At 42.5% G+C, this 18,326-nt stretch overlaps 2 protein-coding genes across 7 annotated transcripts; one reads left to right on the top strand and one right to left on the bottom strand.

Annotated features, from left to right (window-relative positions):
* Nucleotides 1-519: 519 nt before the first annotated feature.
* Nucleotides 520-7,964, bottom strand: fam210aa (family with sequence similarity 210 member Aa). 3 transcript variants are annotated; one of them, XM_042076110.1, is made up of 5 exons: nucleotides 7,880-7,964; nucleotides 6,982-7,049; nucleotides 6,300-6,718; nucleotides 2,428-2,539; nucleotides 520-2,160 (listed from the first exon to the last, which is right to left on the bottom strand). In XM_042076110.1, exons 3-5 carry the CDS (start codon nucleotides 6,680-6,682, stop codon nucleotides 1,894-1,896), a joined length of 762 nt encoding a protein of 253 aa, XP_041932044.1. In that variant the 5' UTR covers nucleotides 6,683-6,718; nucleotides 6,982-7,049; nucleotides 7,880-7,964; the 3' UTR covers nucleotides 520-1,893. The 3 variants fall into 3 exon arrangements, with proteins under 3 accessions (XP_041932044.1, XP_041932041.1, XP_041932043.1); XM_042076107.1 differs by lacking the exon at nucleotides 7,880-7,964 and adding an exon at nucleotides 7,488-7,650; XM_042076109.1 differs by lacking the exon at nucleotides 7,880-7,964 and adding an exon at nucleotides 7,146-7,439.
* rnmt (RNA (guanine-7-) methyltransferase) lies at nucleotides 7,759-16,798 on the top strand. 4 transcript variants are annotated; one of them, XM_042076098.1, is made up of 11 exons: nucleotides 7,759-7,883; nucleotides 8,680-8,966; nucleotides 9,117-9,255; nucleotides 9,489-9,611; nucleotides 11,149-11,264; nucleotides 11,638-11,819; nucleotides 12,165-12,329; nucleotides 12,915-13,032; nucleotides 15,101-15,202; nucleotides 15,703-15,736; nucleotides 15,906-16,798. In XM_042076098.1, the coding sequence occupies exons 2-11, from the start codon at nucleotides 8,769-8,771 to the stop codon at nucleotides 15,941-15,943; spliced, it is 1,215 nt and encodes a 404-aa protein (XP_041932032.1). In that variant the 5' UTR covers nucleotides 7,759-7,883; nucleotides 8,680-8,768; the 3' UTR covers nucleotides 15,944-16,798. The 4 variants fall into 4 exon arrangements, with proteins under 4 accessions (XP_041932032.1, XP_041932029.1, XP_041932030.1 ...); XM_042076095.1 differs by lacking the exon at nucleotides 7,759-7,883 and adding an exon at nucleotides 7,978-8,088; XM_042076096.1 differs by lacking the exon at nucleotides 7,759-7,883 and adding an exon at nucleotides 8,005-8,092.
* The last annotated feature ends 1,528 nt before the right edge of the window (nucleotides 16,799-18,326 follow it).

An 18,326-nucleotide genomic window follows, 5' to 3' on the forward strand; every position in this document is an offset into this window, starting at 1 on the left:
TTATATTTAGACATACAAAACACCATCTCCACCTTTAGCTGCAGCAAGGCCATTCAGCTGGTAAATACAGCAAGGCCACAGATCAGTTAAAATGAGTAATATTCACACATTATTAAATGTTATGTGACTAGAGAAATTAATTCAGAACCCCAGTACATGTAGGTACTTTATCTCCAGAACTTTGTTAAACTCTGGTTTTCCTCTGGCTCAATGCAGCTTTCACAAACTCCCGTGGCCCACAACAGGTGTTCATTTGTGGCTCCTCTCGCCCATTTACCGTGCCAGTCATTGCTCCTTGGACTCAAATGAATAAAGGCTTTAGAAAAGGACCATCAGGCAGTGATAAAGTCTTACTATTGATTGAATTGTCGCCTGGGACATTCTTCTGTGGCCATTAAGTGTGTTTGTCTTTCCCTAGTTCCCTTGTGAAACCTGTGTCCAAAAGAGGCTGCTCTTTTCACAATCTCACCTGGCCCTGTGTGTCAGCCGTCATGCATCAAGAAAGAAAACCGTGGAAGCTTTTGTGCATCGTTGATCTTTATTTAGTCAGGACAGACCACATTCACCTGAACAGATCCCTGCATGGCAACTTGTCAGCTGTATGAAACACCTGGCTGGCCAGGCCAAATCGGCCATTCGATTTAAGCCACGGCTCATTCTCTCATAGGCAAACCAGCTGGGAGGGTTGTCATAAAAATGGTAAAACTGACTAAAATAAATAATTGATTTATTTGTAAGGATGTGGAGACAAAAATCATAAACACGGATATAGAAGGCTTAGAAATTGAAGGCTAGGTAAGAAATTGAAGGCTGGGTTGCCCTGACGACCTCAGTGAAACACCGTTTTGCCACAACTAAATTAACATTTGCACTCACAAGACTTTATATGGCATCACGGACAAACAGAGTACAATTTGGGCTATGAAAGTAAACATTTGGGCTGTCCATAGTTTAAACCCTGTTAGCAGAGAATAACTGTTACAGTAAAGAAAACAAAAAATCATTATTAAACATTTAATTGGTAAATTAAGTAATTTGATAGTAATTCTGTGGTAAATGGAAACTTACTGTAACTCTTTTATAGCATTTAAGAGATACGCAATCTTGTGACTACGGCACACCATTTACTTACACTAATTCAGTACATCTGAAGTTTAATTCTGCCTTATATTATTTTCATGAGTGAGAATTCTTGAAGAACAGGACACAAATGGAGATGGATTCAATGGTTCGGACCGTCACCGCACACAAGAAAAAAACGACACCACGGTCATCGCTTAAAGTGTGCAATATGTACCATCAAAACATGGGAACATCTCACACACACACATAAACACACAAGCTATTTTAATCATCTGGTTCCAGACATTAAGTCACTCTCTTAGCTTGTTAACAAACACAAATAATAATTCTCTGCCTTTCAAATATATCTGAGGACAATCGCACTTGTTGTCTGCTCAAGAACAGGAGATCTCTGAAAATGTGGTGTGAGCACCATAACAGACCTGTTTAAACACTACAGCTGAAGTGAATAGTGACCATGAAAGCACTTCCTATGAATGAGGGTGCAGGATTGGAGGGGGAGAGAGGGGCAATCTTATCAACATGACTTCTTAGAAGCACATGTAGCAATTCCTCATAACTAACTTCAATATTCTTTCCCAAATGTGCCAAGTGAGCAGCAGTTTTGCAGTAATGTGTCTGTGTGTGTTTCTGTGTGTGTGTGTGTGTGTGTGTGTGTGTGTGTGTGTGTGTGTGTGTATGTGGTTTGACTACTGATTATGTTGAGGCATCTGATTCAATTCAGTCTTTATAGTGCAAGGTTCTATAGCCTTCAGTCATTTTTTTTTAGTATGGCCTTCCACAGACCAGCACAAGAAAAAAGACGGAGACCTACTCGGTTTTCTTACGAAAAGCCACTTTGTCTTTGGTCTCTTGCAGTCTCTCAGAGAACTTCTCCTTGGTTTCTTCCATCCGCTCGGAGAAGCGATCCTTGGTCTCCTCCATTTTCTCAGAGAACCTCTCTTTTGTTTCCTCCATCTTCTCCTGAAGGTATTCCTTGACAGGTGGAGGAGTGGACATGTAGCCTTGCATCCGCAGATACTTCACCGAGAGTGATGTTCCACCCAAAGTCACGGTGTATCTCGCTGGAGTGGCAATCTGCACCAGACATAGTAATCATTGAAAACATCAACACACAGACTGTAAGCCTTTTTTTCCTGCTACATCCAAAAAAAAAAAAAATAACATATTTCTCTCTGACACTGATGCTAAAAATAATTTTGAGCCAAGGTCACATGTGTTGGATAAACTCTTGGTTTGACGTTTGGTTTGGTTTGATTTGTGTTTACATTGCTGAGGACATCTGAGCCAGACCTATTATGGTTTGTTAACAAACCTCAGACTAGATGCCCAGGAATGCCTTACCTTGTACATTGCGTATGCAGTCAGAGCGTAGCCACTTTGAGAATTTTCTAGAAGTTTAACAAGCTTGTCGGGAAATCCGATATACTCCAGAAATGGCACTACATTCACTCCCCTGTGGATACACAACAAAGACAAAGATAAGAGGTAAATAGGCATGTAGCATTTCTTTATTCCTACATTGACACTTGTTCATAGATGTTTTTAGGATTGCATAACCACTTCCCAAAGACAGTGATAAATATTAAATATTTATTTATATATAATTTTTTCATATCCTGGCACTAAATCTCTTAGCCTTACCGAAGTTTGCATGATTGAAGACAAACATGTTTTCTATATTGTAGATTTTATCTGGCAATATTTGAGGTCTAAGTAAGTATAAGTATATATACTTTTTTGATCCTGTGAGGGAAATTTGGTCTCTGCACACAGTGAACACACAGTGAGGTGTAGCACAAACTAATCCTGGCTACAACGGCGGCGCCCGGGGAGCAGTGAGGGGTTAGGTGCCTTGCTCAAGGGCACTTCAGCCGCGGCTCACTGGTCGGGGCTTGAACCGGCAACCCTCCGGTTACAAGTCCAGAGTGCTAACCAGTGGGCCACGGTTGCCCTAAGGTCTGTTACCACCAATGGATATGAACACATGGTAACACTTTACTTGACAGTATCGACATAAGAGTGACATGACACTGTCATGAACACATGACACTGTCATGACACATGAACCCTAACCCTAATCCTAACCTTTAACCCTAATCCTAACCCTTATCCTAACCCTAAACCTAATGCTAACCCTAACTTGTTATGACAAAAACCGAATGACACACAGAAGCATTATGTCATAAATGTTTATGACTTGTTTATGACACGTTGTCACTTATGTCGACACTGTCAAGTAAAGTGTAACCGAACACATAAATAAAACAAGGCGTAGTGGAATATTTTGGTCATTTTCATAGGACCAAAATGGTGTGTGGAGTACGTAGTAGGGACATAAAAAATGTACGCCAAGTAACCATACATGAAGATATAAAGAGTTTGGTTCCAAAACGCTATATATCTCCATTTTTGAAATATTTAATTGTGTATCTCTATTTGTTAGTTTAATATTTAATTGTGTATCTCTATTTGTTAGTTTGGATTGAGTAACGATAATTCAAATAACAATAACTCAATTACAGTTCCACTAAAATTACTTGGAAAACAAAATAAATAAAAAAAGATTTCATGAAAATTCATTAAAATGGAGGATATAGCGTTTTGGAACCAAACTCATATTCATATTTCATATTTACACATACATTTTCATGTTCCTACTGGCTATCCAAACATACAATTCTGGTCCTATGAAAAATGCTAACACGCCTAGTTTTAGTCTTATATTTTCATAACCACTTGTGGTAAAGATGTCAAATATTAACTGACATAATCACTGACACAATGACCATATGGGTGAATCATAATGAGTTTCTAACTCAACATTACTCTTGTTTAGCAATTTTTAAAAGTATATTTTTTTGGCCTTTTTATGACTTTAATGATAGTGACAGTGGAGAGTGACAGGAAGCGAATGGGAGAGAGAGCAGGGGTGGGATCCGGAAAGGACCACGGGGCGGGAATCGAACCCGGGTCGCCGGCGTACGGTGCAGGTGCCCCACCCAGTTGCGCCACAGCTGGGGCCATTGTTTAGTAATTTTTGATTTTTTTTCAAAAGGTATGGTTAGGTCATACTGAGAACATGTTTGCCTTGTATCCTTTAAAGTGGTGAGGCTTGGGACAATATTTGTCAATATATTAATGTCCAAACACTGCTTCTCAGATTTGTAAAAATATAAAGTGCTGAAGAAAAAAAAGGAACTAAACAGAAATTTAATATTACACGCCTTGGTGTTGGAACCCATTCGTGATGTGATTTATGGGAACAAAATCAGAGATACCGTGCTGCAACGACCTTATCTGATCTGACATGAAATGACCCATTAGGTGCAGGAAACTACTCAGAATGCTTTACTCAGGCACTGATAAAATAGTTGCTGCCACAGAACAATATACAGATTTGCATGAAAGCATCTCTTGAAGGCTCTTAAGTGGAGTGTAAATAAGGTGTAAATGGAATTGGATAGGCTACCTCTACTGCTATTCAAAAATGTGTCATACACCTGTAGATTGAGGGCCTGTCCACCCGGAGACGCTTTTTAGGTTAAACGCAGAGGTTTTGCTTCGTCTTGGCCGAGCGTCCAAACGAATCCTGTAAACGCAATGGATTTCCAGAGAACTAACAACTAATTTCCTAGCAACTTATTTATATGGAACTGAAGTACCTCTGCAATCCCATTCATCGTGTAGCCTTCCATTATTTAAGCTGACTGTGGGCGTGGTAGCATAGTGGTTAAGGAGTTGGACTAGCATGCACTAGCCAGAAAAGTTGTGGGTTCAATTCCTGGCTTCCAATGTTGTGCCCTTGTATAGTATAAGTATATATACTTTTTGATCCTGTGAGGGAAATTTGGTCTCTGCATTTATCCCAATCCCAATGAATTAGTGAAACACACACAGCACACAGTGGACACACAGTGAGGTAAAGCACACACTAACCCGGAGCAGTGAGCTGCCTGCTACGGCGGCGCTCGGGGAGCAGTGAGGGGTTAGGTGCCTTGCTCAAGGGCACTTCAGCCGTGGATGTGGGCATGGGAGAGCAGTGCTCAACCACTTCCACCGCCCACATTTTTCCTACTGGGTCGGGGATCGAAACCGGCAACCCTTCGGTTACAAGCCCTAAGCCTTAACCAGTAGGCCACAGCTGCCCTGAGCAAGGCACTTAACCCCGAGTTGCTCTGGGAACAATGGCCCTTGTACAGTAGTATAAATGACATGTGTAAGTCGCTTCGGATAAAAAAAAGCGCCTGGGTCCATCACACTTTTGGACTGCATCGGCACAGATTTTAATGAAATTTGGACATGTAAGAAAGCCATGAAACTGAAATTGCATGTGTTTTGGATCAATATTAAGGGAGATTTGGCCTAATGAAGTTTGAATAAATTAAGGGGGGGGGGGGACTATGACTTTGACTTAATGTATCTCCCTCAATTCTGGCTTCCACCGTTGTGCCCTTGAGCAAGGCACTAAACCCCGAGTTGCTCTGGGGACAATGGCCCTTGTAATATAATTGACATGTGTAAATAAGTCGCATTGGATAAAAAAAGCGTCTGCCAAATGAATAAATGACTGTGATATAATGTATTGTGATGAAGTTGGAGCTATTACGCCAATCTGTCCTCCTTATAATATCACAGCTTTTACTGATAGGTTTACGTCTATGCTCTCTTACATAACAACCCCAGAGTGGCACCATTTATCGCAGCATAGGAAGTTAGGCCCCATAATAATAAACTTGAGCTGTCTAGAGGATTTGCTTTGACGAAAGTGTGCATTCTCAGGAAATAATTAGCTCCTCCTGTCTTCCGTTACTTTCTGAGCTTTATTCTAATTCTGGGGTCACACTCACAGCAATAAGTTCCTGTCGCATCTTCCCAGACAGTTGTGTTTTTCAAGCCTGTCTGCCCCAGATAAGCCCTGACACGATTACGGAGTCAACTTTCCACACTGTGCCAGTTACTGTATGTCACCACGCACTCAAGAAAGACATGAACAGATGAAAAAAGCCAATTAGCTACTTAAGGCCTTAGGTATCAAGAGACAGGTGAACGTTGCCTATTCACTGCCACGGCAAAGCTGTTAGGGCGTCACAATAGTCAAAGTAAAAGACAAAGCATGCTTTCTCCAAAACAGGCTCTTGTCAACTCTGAGATTAGCAATAAACCGCCTAGACTGCTTGACCCCCTTTTCTGATGGTACACAGGATCCTACTTACTTCATGGCAGCATAGTAGAATGTCCCGAACCACACAGAGGACGTCAGCAGGTGCACAGGTATCATCACCTTGCCGTACTGCTTGAAGGTCCTCTTGAACCTCTGCACCAAGCCCATGGACTTGTCATGCAGGGGGTCTGGTTCTGGTTCTGGTTCCTGCTGTTCGGGGGGTTTCTGTGGCTGCTCGGCCCCACCCGAGCTGGCTTTCTGCGGGGCTAAAGTCCAGGCCGCCGCTGTCGTGTTTACATAGCAAGGGCTGCAGATCAGCCTGGGAGGGACCCGGGGTCTGGTCAGGGATCTGCTGGCCCAGGATGGAGGCCCTAGGAGCAGGCGGTGCAGGGCAGCAGCCCGCGTCATAGCTCTAGTGCACAAGAACCTCTGCATTCTCTCCACCTGCTATTGCCTCGTCCGGTCTCGGACCTGGCCAAATCAAAAACCGAGCATGGCCAGTTACAGCCCACATGTGGCATGGGTGCTATATGTTTCATTCACAGTAACTGAAGTAAGATTGGCAAGGAAACTAGGTCATCATAGAACTGTTAAATAAGGCCACAACTTTTTTTTGGTTTATTTTTTGCCAAAATCAAAAGGATAAAAGAAACTCTTAAAAGTACTTTTCAAGCAATGATCCATATAAACAATGCAAAAACATCATCACAGTCAATGCATTTGAGTATCCATACCTTATAAACGTATGACTCAAAGATGTTTCAGAAGTTGGAAATGCGTCATCCTATGCGAGGGTTTTATCCTGCCGGACACAAGCAAACAGGAAAACTACAGTAAATTTAAGCATTCTGACTTTCGAGGAAAGATTGCTGAGCTTGAGTTACTTGCCTATTCTTACCTAAAATAGCTTAATAAGACATCCGCGCCAAATCATAACTGTAACTTCCAGCAAATAAACCAAACAACTCTACAACATGTCTGTCAAGGCTAACTATGTCTGGCTGATCAGAAAAACAACACTTAGCCAAACAAACCAAGCTAGTCTGACCCTTGCCAAAATACTGACGACAGACAAGCGACCAACGTCAAACGCTGGGTGGCCTTAAACCTGGATCTGTCATTTAGCTGACTAACGCTACCGATACAAACTAGCAATAGCTGGGCGATTAAACGACCACCGATACTTTGGCTATCAACTGGCTACGAAAAATAAACAAAATAATATCTTAACAACACATACGTGCATGAAATGAACATGCTAGGGCGGTCATTCCATTGCGGCAAACTCAAAATAACTACAGGCCATGTCCTTCTGTCATTCGAGAATTCCACACAGGACGCGAACTTATTACACATGGACCTAGGACACCCAGTGCAGATATGGAGATGTAGTGTATTTTCATCCGGAGTTTCATTGTTCGCCTTATTGCCCCACATTGTACAACTACATCTCCCAGCTGGCTTCTCAAAATGGAGACGGTAGAGCGTCTACGGCATGATCTCTGTCTATGCATGATCTACGCATGGTCACGCTCTGCTTGTGGTGTGCAAAATCTACAACTCAAACAAATCTGTCACAACACGAACAGCTGTAATTGAGTTTATAAATTGGACATATTTCAATGAATTGACCTTGGTATGTTCTGGTTGGTATCCATATGCTTTCCACCGCGACGCACGTCTTCTTTTATTTTTCTGTGTGAACATCCAAGCCAACAGAGGGAGCAAGCTTTACATCCAGTGTCTTAGAATATGCCAACAAATACGCAACAAGACTGAACTCTCCGCTCTAACGTGGGATGCGTAATGGCGGAAAACTCAAGTTGTTAGCTACGAACCCAGTATGTGAGATTAATGCTTTTATAGATAACATACACCATGCAGTGCGAACACCGATTGCGTGTACTGTTTACCCATAAGCAGCGCTGTGTACACTGTCTGTACATGATGGTAACATTGTGCTTGCTACTACGGATGCTGTAACAAATGTAGTTACTCATAGGTCAGCTGCATAATGTGACAGGTTGCTTTCTGTTTGGTAAATTTCAGACGGCAAACTTACATCTTTGTTGACGGTCTGTCACTCCAGCCGTTTATCTATCTTAGTGACCAAACATTTCTCAACCCTGTGTATTAGTTTGCACGGTTTAAATCGTATTAATTTGAGTAGGGATTAGTGCGCGTAATGTGTCAAGAATACAGTGTCCAACAAAAAGACAAGGACGATTTTAGAAGTACTGTGACGTTAATTACCTGAAGCGATACTGTCCAAATGTTTCCTAATATCCTTGTGTAGTGAATAATTTTGGATTGCAGGAATTTCTATGCATTTGTTTTATCCTCAGGGCCAGGATATGTAATCACGTGAAATACCTGTAAAGAACCCGACGAGATATATGAAGCATTTAATTTTGATTCTCATTCCTATTCAGGAAACTCTGCTAAAGTAAAAAAGAAGACTTCTCTTAACCCCAACCATTAACCAAGGCGGATACATCTACATTAGTTCAAAAAAGCAGAAATGGAGCAGTTATCAGACGCTGATCAGTGTGCAGTTGAGGAACTTTCCAAGCCATCAGAAGCAGAAGGCAGTGGCAATGGATCATGCACATCCACCGAGGGCACCGCAGGTGACCCCAGCATCAAACAGTCACCTTTGGGCAAAAGAAAGCGACCTCAGGAGGAAGAGGATGATGAGGAATCCCCCTCTAAGAAACTGGTAGGAAATGGATTTCTTTCCTTGTAAGCAAAGGCCAAGGTAGTCCTCAGTACTGGGGCGACACATACTGCATGGTCAGTTTTTATTTAATATTAACTAACATTTTTTTCCTTCTCTTTCATTCCTGTCCTTTTTCGCTCTATTCTGAAGGTCACAGAGGAGGGGCATCACAGCAAGAAAGTGGCTTCCCACTATAACTCGCTGCAGGAGTGTGGTTTAGCCGAGCGAAGTAGGAGCAGAATTGTCCACATGCGGAACTTCAACAACTGGCTGAAGAGTGTCCTCATAGGTGAGATGGACAGTTTGTGTGAAGTCCAACAGTTACAATCAAATCTCAAGTCAGTTCAAATCTAAGCTGTCATGAGCCTATATTCAGACACCCATCTGAATCAGTTTAGTCACCGCAGCTGCTGTTCTGGGGCGATCTATCTGAGTGCATCTCTCAGTCTAAACTGCTTTAATCAATGCCCACTGGCTGTCCCTGTCAGCTTAATGTCGTCTGTCTGTGTACTTCTCCATCAGGTGAGATCCTGGATAAGGTGCGTCAGCGCCAGAGAGAGGTGTCTGTGCTGGACCTGGGCTGTGGGAAAGGAGGAGACCTTCTCAAGTGGAGGAAGGGCCACATCAACCGACTCGTCTGTGCAGGTAACATTACAGCAGAACGTTGAACTTGCCTCTCCGTCACTCTACTGCTGCCTCTGTGTCTCTCGTTGTGGCGAAGTTTTGAATTTGGTCTGTTCGTCCAACATCTGCCAGACAGTGACTCTTAGAGATGTGCTGTAGTGGGGTAATTTAAAATGGGTATTAATACTTATGTAATCATGTGCTCTGCTGGTCCTTTACTGACTGGTGCTCAGGACGATGTGATTCATAGGGAGTGCCAAATGATGGTTAGATATAATTATGATAACCTGTAATTTTACCAAGTTAACTTTGGTATACACTTCACTTGGAAGTAATTATACTGCATTTGTTGGAGGGTTGTGACTGGATGGTCATTCAGACAATGGTCTTTGATAATCCCATGGAATCTGGTGAAGGTGTCCAGAATGAGATTGTATGAAGATGGCGTTGCATTTTTGACCTGGCAAAATGTACTTGTGTTACTAGCAAAATGTTGCTTGGTATTTGCACAGAAGGTCGGGCAGTGATCCGAGTATTGTCCAGTACTATAGTAGTATGAGCTGTTTACATTGACCTTTTTCAAAGCAGTTACATCATTATTCTTCTGGATATAAGGCACAGGAACACAGGAATTGTATGTGATTTTTTACATAGATCTCCGTTTCTCAAAGTCACCGAGTACTGTTAATACAAAATAATACATTTAAAACAAAATTGTTGCTAGTTAGCTGGAGTTGCTGAATATGGGGGCTCACAGACATGCCCCCAGAGTGTAGCGCTGTAGCTGCCTGGCTGCTTTAGCTGTTGGAACTAGCAACTTGAGCTAGGTAAAACAGATTGTTTTCATTTTTTTTAATACTGACAGTACTCTGTGACCTCGAGAAACAGATCTATATGAAAAATTGCCAGATTTCTCCTTTAACATAAATATCATCTGCACTTTCTCTACACAACACAGAAATGTCCTAAATATCCGTAACCAAATATCTCTGGGCTAAGATAAATCCATTCTGATCACAAAGGCATCCACACTTCTAAATACAAATTCAAATACAATATCAAGTGTCAATGGACAGTTTCAGATTTGGAATGTTTGAATACCTCTCAATGTTGTACTCCTCTGTCTGCCTGTCTCCAACTTTGTCTGTAACCCATCAAACATTACAATATCAATACCAGGTATTAAGGGATTGGAACACTTTTGAGTTTTAAAAGTCCTCACTTTCTCAAGGCCCTAGTTTTTGTACCTCACAAATAGGTGCTTTCTAGAAAAGAGCTGAGTAATACCAGTGGGTAGGGGTATTGACCAATACAAAAAGGCATACACTAGCTATGTCTAGACAGCCCTGTAGAGTTTTACTTGAGAAATGAATGCATTGAATAGTGTTAAGGTCATTCTGCATTTTGGACAGATTTTTTGTAATCTTCTTTTGTCGCTGTCGTGTCCTTCATGATTCGCGCAAAACACCTTAGCATTCCTCTGTTTCAGAACTTGGTTTGTTCGGGGGACACTGCAAGTGCTGTTGAGATGGATGTGTGACGTGTTTGTGTTCAACAGACATAGCAGCTGTGTCGGTGGAACAGTGTCAGCAGCGCTACAATGACATGAGGAGGAAGTGTCACCCCAATGAGCGAATATTCTCCGCCGAGTTCATCACAGCCGACTGCACCAAGGTGAACACCCACCCACACACACACATATATATACACACACACACGTAACAGAAATGTGTAGATGCACATAACTGTCTTGCACACATGTACATACACCTACGCAGACAGAAGCACAGTGCCTGTCTGATTAACACATGTGGGTTGAAATCACTTTAATCCACCCACTGAGTGTCAAGTGTGTACGTGTGGGGACTTTTTTCATTTGATGATTATATGTCTCCACCCACTTCACGAGCCACTAAGGCATGAAAATATAAACGCTATCATCATTAATAACTATTGCTACTCTCACTGAGATGGAACACACACCCATACTCACACACACACTCACTTTTATGCCAACGTTTCTGCTAATAACAAAGTCTTTGTTCAGGAGCTGCTGTCAGAGAAGCTGTCGGATGAGAGTCTTCAGTTTGATGTGTGTAGCTGTCAGTTTGTGTACCACTACTCATTTGAGACCCAGGAGCAAGCTAACACCATGATGCGCAATGCCTGTGAGAGGCTCCGGCCCGGGGGCTTCTTCATCGGCACCACACCCGACGCCTATGAATTGGTGTAAGTACGCTTATTCGCTCCCTCGCTCGCTCACTCACTCGCTCGCTCCGTCCAAACTGAATGTCTTTGACGTGGGGACAAAACAAGGCTTTTGAGGACATCGCTTTTGGAAACACTGATTGATATTTTTTCACCATTTTATGGACCAAACAACTGTCAAGAAAATACAGATTAATCCATTATTAAAAGTGCTAGTTGTAGTCCTAGATGCCTGTTTCTTGTCATGTAGTTCAAGGGCTTGGCATGATAAAAAAAAAAACATGTTTAGAGGATAAAACATTCAGAAGTTATGTATTAAGTTATGTACTGTAATGTTGTTTTTCTTGTTTGTTTTATTCTATTCAGAAAGCGTTTAGAAACATCCGACACCAACTCGTTCGGGAACGAGGTGTACAGAGTCACTTTCCAGAAGAAAGGAGACTACCCTCTCTTTGGCTGCCAGTATGACTTCAATCTGGAGGGTGTGGTTGATGTCCCAGAGTTCCTTGTCTATTTCCCAATGTTCGAAGAGTGAGTGTTGACATAGTAATATTTATTTGTACATTTCTACCCAGTTCTAGCCTGGTGAGCCAGACCCACATTAAAATGTAGGGTCTGGGCACTCACCGTTCGCAGTGCTCAGTCTGCGGGGCGGGATAATCAGTTGTCTTTCAAATTCCCTCTGCACGCAATAGGATATTTGTTTTCAAGTAGCAGGGAATTCAAGCCAAACCGTTGCAACTCTGCCCACCAAACGACTCTATACACAATTTCAATGACCTAATTTCAGTTTCGATTTCTGGAGCTCACAAGCCAACGGAGAGTTGCTAGACTAGCCCTGGCAGCAAATGTAATAAAACGTCTAGATTTCTAGGCTAACCCAGTTCCTCTTGTGAGAATAAACTGCACATATTTACCAGCAGAGGGCACAATAATCTAAAAAGTCACTTCTCAATGACTTATCAGTTATTCACAGCCTCAAGCAAGGAAATAACTACTGTGAACTTAGAACACTTGCCAAAATATCCCCAGGCAGTCTAGCCTCAAAGCACATGTGATTGTTTAAGTATGCACTGACTTGTTAGTGACCTTGTTAATTCACAATCCCTGTTTCAGGATGGCAAAGAAGTACAACATGAGGCTAGTGTACAAGAAGACCTTCCATGAGTTTTTCCAAGAGAAAATTCAGAACGAGCAGAATAAATCCCTGATGCAGAGGATGGGGGCACTGGAGGTTAGTTCTACACACAAACCCACATACACACACTCTCTCTCTCTCACACACACACACACACACACACACACACACACACTCTCTACTTACACTGTAACTCACTCTCACAGTCTCAATCACACACTCACTCTCTCACTCAAACACTGCTGTGTATTATCTGAATTTGGAAGTCAAACCATTATTCATTCTCTAGCTTCTACACCTGATAAGTTGTGCTTGCTGGGACACCAACTTCTGTAAACAGCTTCAGCCCTTTTATCCCTTTGAAAGCCTCCCTTTGAGCAGTGATGGTTGACATGCCTCTGGGAGTGTTCGGTCACCAGCTACTGATGTTGGCTCTGTATAATCTTGCACAGCACACAAATACATACACTCACACACACAGAAAGGAGTCACTAATTAACAATCAACAGACACTTGAAAGAGAAAAACCTGTGTCTACCTTCACCCTCACACCACGTTAGAGGATGTTCTGATTGAGGTGCAAGTCTTGCCAGTAAACGAGGTTGGACAGATTGACTAAAGTATGAAGAATTCTCATTGATTGTGTTAATGGCTGCCAACAAATCAGTCAAATCACCACGCAACATGATCTCAATACACTTTGAATTATCCAATGATTAAATATAAAGTCTGTAATTGGTTAAATAATACCCAGTGTTTGGAAGTGATAATGCGCAAAACGTCCATTGGGTGATAAAAAAAAAGTTTTAAAAAAGAACTTTGAGTGCCTTCCTTTATTCATAGTTTATTTGTTCAAATGATGAGTCAGCATGTCCCTGGGTTGGCGATGATGGTGAAGGCTCAATGCGGATGGTGGACTGATTGGTGTTCCAAAAACTAACCTGGCAACCCTCTGGCCTCCAAAAGAGCCTCATGGTCTTCCAGCAGAGCTCTGGAAGTACAGATCACTCTTAAGCAATCTCACTGACGCTGACGAGAGTCCAGTCGTGCCGGTGCAGCCCTGAGATTTTTCAGACCAGAAATTGTAAGGACTGTGCAGATCAGCAGCTTTGAGGGAGATTTGTCGCTACCAGAAGTCCAGAGTTTCGGCACCAGTCATGCTTGGTCTTGTAGCCTGACGAGCCAGACCCACATTAAAAATGTAAGGTCTGGGGACTCACCATTCGCAGTGCTCAGTCCGAGGGGCAGGATAATCGGTTGTCTTTCAAATTCTCTCTGCACGCAATAGGACTGCGCTACAACTCTTGAGTCCCATGCGTTTTCCCACCAGCGGAGCTAGTTGGCTAGTTCAAACTTTTGCCAACTTAAAAAAAGCTTAACTAGTGTCACACTGTTCGCCAACAGCAACATCCACCTTCTTTGTTTTCAAGTAGCAGGGAATTCAGGCCGAACCGTTTCAACTCTGCCATCAATCATTATGTTAAGCCTGTCTAACGACTATACACAAAGTTTAATTTTTCCAGCTCGCAAGCCAACAAAGTTGCTAGACTAGCCCGGGCAGCAAATTAAATTTGCTGCCACTAGGGTGCGTCTAGATTTCTAGGCTAGCAGTCTTGGGATCAGATGCTGGAATGACAAGTTGCAGGTTAGCAGCTTAATGGACCTCTGATAGCATCAGATGCTAGAGATATGGTGCAGCTCTGTGAAAGTGAGGCTTTTCACACCATCAGTAGCTAGGCGAGGCGGTGGTGTTCATGAAGCCTTGGTAGCTTGGCTGTAGGCTGCCTCATCCATGGAAATCTCCAGTGAAGTACCCAACCACCAGTATTAGATTGCCAGGTGTGCTAACATCAGTACGTATGATGGATGCCGTGTTACCGTTAATGTTCTCAATAGGCTGACATTCCATGTTAACCATGTTCCATGTTAATGACAGCAAAAGAAGCAAAAGAAAAGCACTACCTAAGGCAGTATCACCTAACTACTCCATTACATGTGAAATATAAAGGAAAATGTAAATAATAGATGATTCATGTTCCAAATGATGAAAAAACAAAAACAATCTAGATTGAGCCGTGTCCATGTTTGTAGGTACTTGTGGTCTCACAGTGACTTAGAAGTACTTTATCTCCTTATCTCTCTTTCTTTTCTTTTATTATTATAGCAATACCCAGGTGGTGATGGGGGTAAGCTGGCTTCTGATAGGCCAGAGGAGTATGAGCACGCCAAGATGCACTCTGAACAAGAAAACACCAGAATGCCACTGGTAGGGTGATGTAGTGCTGTAGCAACAGTATACCTAGGCCATACTTGGTTTTACACAAGCTTTGTATGTAATTACTGTTCATTATTGGCCTTGAGAATAAAAGTAACGAAAGTGTGTGTCTAGACATTTTTCAAATGGACATTTTTCAAATGGCATGCTGCTTTTTGTCCATTATTCATTACTTTGTCTGCCTGAGTTATAATGGAGAAAAAGCATGGCATTAACAGTGTAAGCACAGTAGGTATCATTGGCTAATCTGTGAGTTTGTGGACTTCCAGAGAAGAAGGACATGATGCCTAAAAGCTGTTTGATGATTTTGAACTTAGATTTTGTGTGACTGAGAACCTTTTCTCAATGGATAATGGCATTTCTTTAAATAATGCATTATCTGTGTGGGGGGTCCTGAAGGGCTTAGGTAGTGGATGAAAATTAGAACTTTTATTGTGGTGACCTAATAATAATCCATTAGATGTGATGCCAATTTCTCCTTTTCTTCACAGGGAACTTTGAGCAAGTCTGAATGGGAGGCCACAAGTAAGAAACAAATCACTGTACCTGTTCACATTCAGTCATGTAGTTCTTTAGCTGCTTGAACCACTCTTTACATGTTTTAGCCCAAAGTCATCTTACTAACATCAGACTAATCTTTTTTTTCTTTGTTCTTCGCTCACATGTGCTTTCTTTCTTACTATGTTGTTTTCAGGCATATACCTGGTGTTTGTGTTTGAGAAAATGTCCTGAAAATGGAAGAGCTCGACAAGTGGATGATGCAAGAGGACTGTACTGATTTAATTTTTCTTTTCTTTTAAAAAAAGCAGCAACTTTTCTCTTTTCTTCTTTAGTTGATGTATTTGGCTTGTACAAAGATTGTCTGCACAGTGTTTACCTCGAAGAGATGGGGTCAAAAACATTTTTGTACGAAAGCCATTGTTTTTTTGTGTTTTGGATTATGGTTAAGATCATGACATACCTCAAATGACGATAAATAGCAAATATACTGTATATGTAACTTTCGCATGTGTATGGCATATGACACACACACACACAAAAATCACACAAAATGTAACTCCTTTGAGCACCTCTATGCTACCAACATCAATGCTGTGAGTCATGTTCAGCTGATGCTCAAAGACGTAGCAAAAATCTTTTGAAATCGTTACTGATTGCGCAGTACGCGCTCTGGGCACGCCACATTAAAATCAAAGCAAACCTATATGCTTTGTTGCGAATCAGCAAATGGTAAACACACAACGTGGTGGAGTGTGAGCTGCCCTCGGCCATTTATCTCATGGTATCTCATGACCGAGTGCATTTTCCATGGTCATCATGAAGTGGCCCGTCTTCGTCAGAGCCACATATTTGTTTTCTATGTCAGGACATAAACGAGATTGTGAATAAGAAACATGTCTGGGCTTCATTTCAAAGGATGTGTTTGATGCCTCTAATGTGTTAGTTGTTTTCCAGGGTTTATTGACTGTATGTATGTGGGAAGTGGGATGACCTTGCTAACAGGTAAATTCAAAAACAGTGTTTTGTAGATGTACGTCATTAGACTGTCAAGATCCAATTAAATGACTAATGCCATTTAATATACCAGCCACATGTTCTCTGAGCAGTTTCTTGTTTCAGAAGTCTCCTGTGCATCACCAGGTAGTCACTTGCTCAACATAGTGATTTTCTTCATCTGTACTGGCCTGTTCAAATAGACTTCAGGAGACGAGGCCCTTGCCTGGTATTAAGGCTAATATCCACCCAAGCTCCACTCATCAGTTAGGCTTGAAATAGGTGCCTTGGGGCTTTGGCGCAAGCATTGATGTTTTACCTTCAGTTCCCTGAGCACAAAATCAATACTTGCTAATCTGTTGTGCCCAATGAATTTGCTCTCAAGGAATTGATGAGGGAACATTATTGATAATGGTGATGATGGAACGACAAAGGCACGAACGTGTTATAGTTAGGTCTGTATATTCTGAACCTGCCTGGTCGCCACAATCCCATCCCTGAGTAACAATGCTAAGGTTAGCTTGGACAAACTAATTTGTTTGTGTGGTCGATAAGAGTGCTCCACAGCTTTGTAGGCTGTGTGATTAGCAAGAAGTAAATAAACCAGCCTGCGCCACGGAGCTGTGAGAACAACACCTCTCTGCTAAATGACCTGAACAGTTTTTTCGCCCGTTTTGAAGCACAAAATGACACTCACCCACAGAAAACCCCACCTCCCCCCCACGACCAACCCCTGTACCTGTCCTCTGCCAGCGTGAAGAGGACACTAGCCACCATTAACCCACGCAAAGCAGCAGGCCCAGACAACATACCAGGCCGAGTGTTGAAGGACTGTGCAGAAGAGCTGAAGGATGTTTTTACAGACATTTTCAACACCTCTCTGGAGCAAGCAGTCATCCCATCACTTTTCAAAGCTGCCACCATCATACCCATGCCAAAGAAATCATCACCATCATGCTTCAATGACTACCGTCCTGTAGCACTCACGCCCATATCATGAAGTGCTTCGAACGGCTAGTCATGTCACACATCAAAGCCACCCTACCCCCCACCCTGGACCCCTTCCCGTTTGCATACCGAGCCAAACGATCCACGGAGGATGCAATCTGCTCTGCCCTCCATCCAGCCCTCACCCACTTGGATAATAAAGACTCATATGTGAGAATGCTGTTCATAGACTTCAGTTCAGCATTCAATACCATAATACCACAACAACTCATCAGCAAACTGGACAAGCTAGGATTCAGCACCTCCCTCTGCAACTGGCTGCTGGACTTCCTGTTGCAGAGACCACAAGCAGTACGTGTCGAACAACACCTCAAGCACTCTGACCCTGAGCACGGGGGCCCCGCAAGGGTGTGTGCTCAGCCCCCTGCTCTTCACATGACTGTACAACCACTCACAGCTCCAACCATCTGGTGAAGTTTGCGGACAACACAACACTGGTGGGCCTCATCACTAAGGGCGATGAGGCTCACTACAGAGAAGAAGTAGACCTGCTGGCCAAATGGTGCAAAGACAACAACCTCCTGCTGAATGTCAGCAAGACCAAGGAGATTGTTGTCAACTTTCAGAGAGGCCACAAACAACTGCCACCACTGTCCATCGACGGAGATGCTGT

Source organism: Alosa sapidissima, chromosome 21 (genome assembly GCF_018492685.1).
Source record: "Alosa sapidissima isolate fAloSap1 chromosome 21, fAloSap1.pri, whole genome shotgun sequence".
In the NCBI taxonomy this organism is placed as follows: Eukaryota; Metazoa; Chordata; class Actinopteri; order Clupeiformes; family Clupeidae; genus Alosa; species Alosa sapidissima.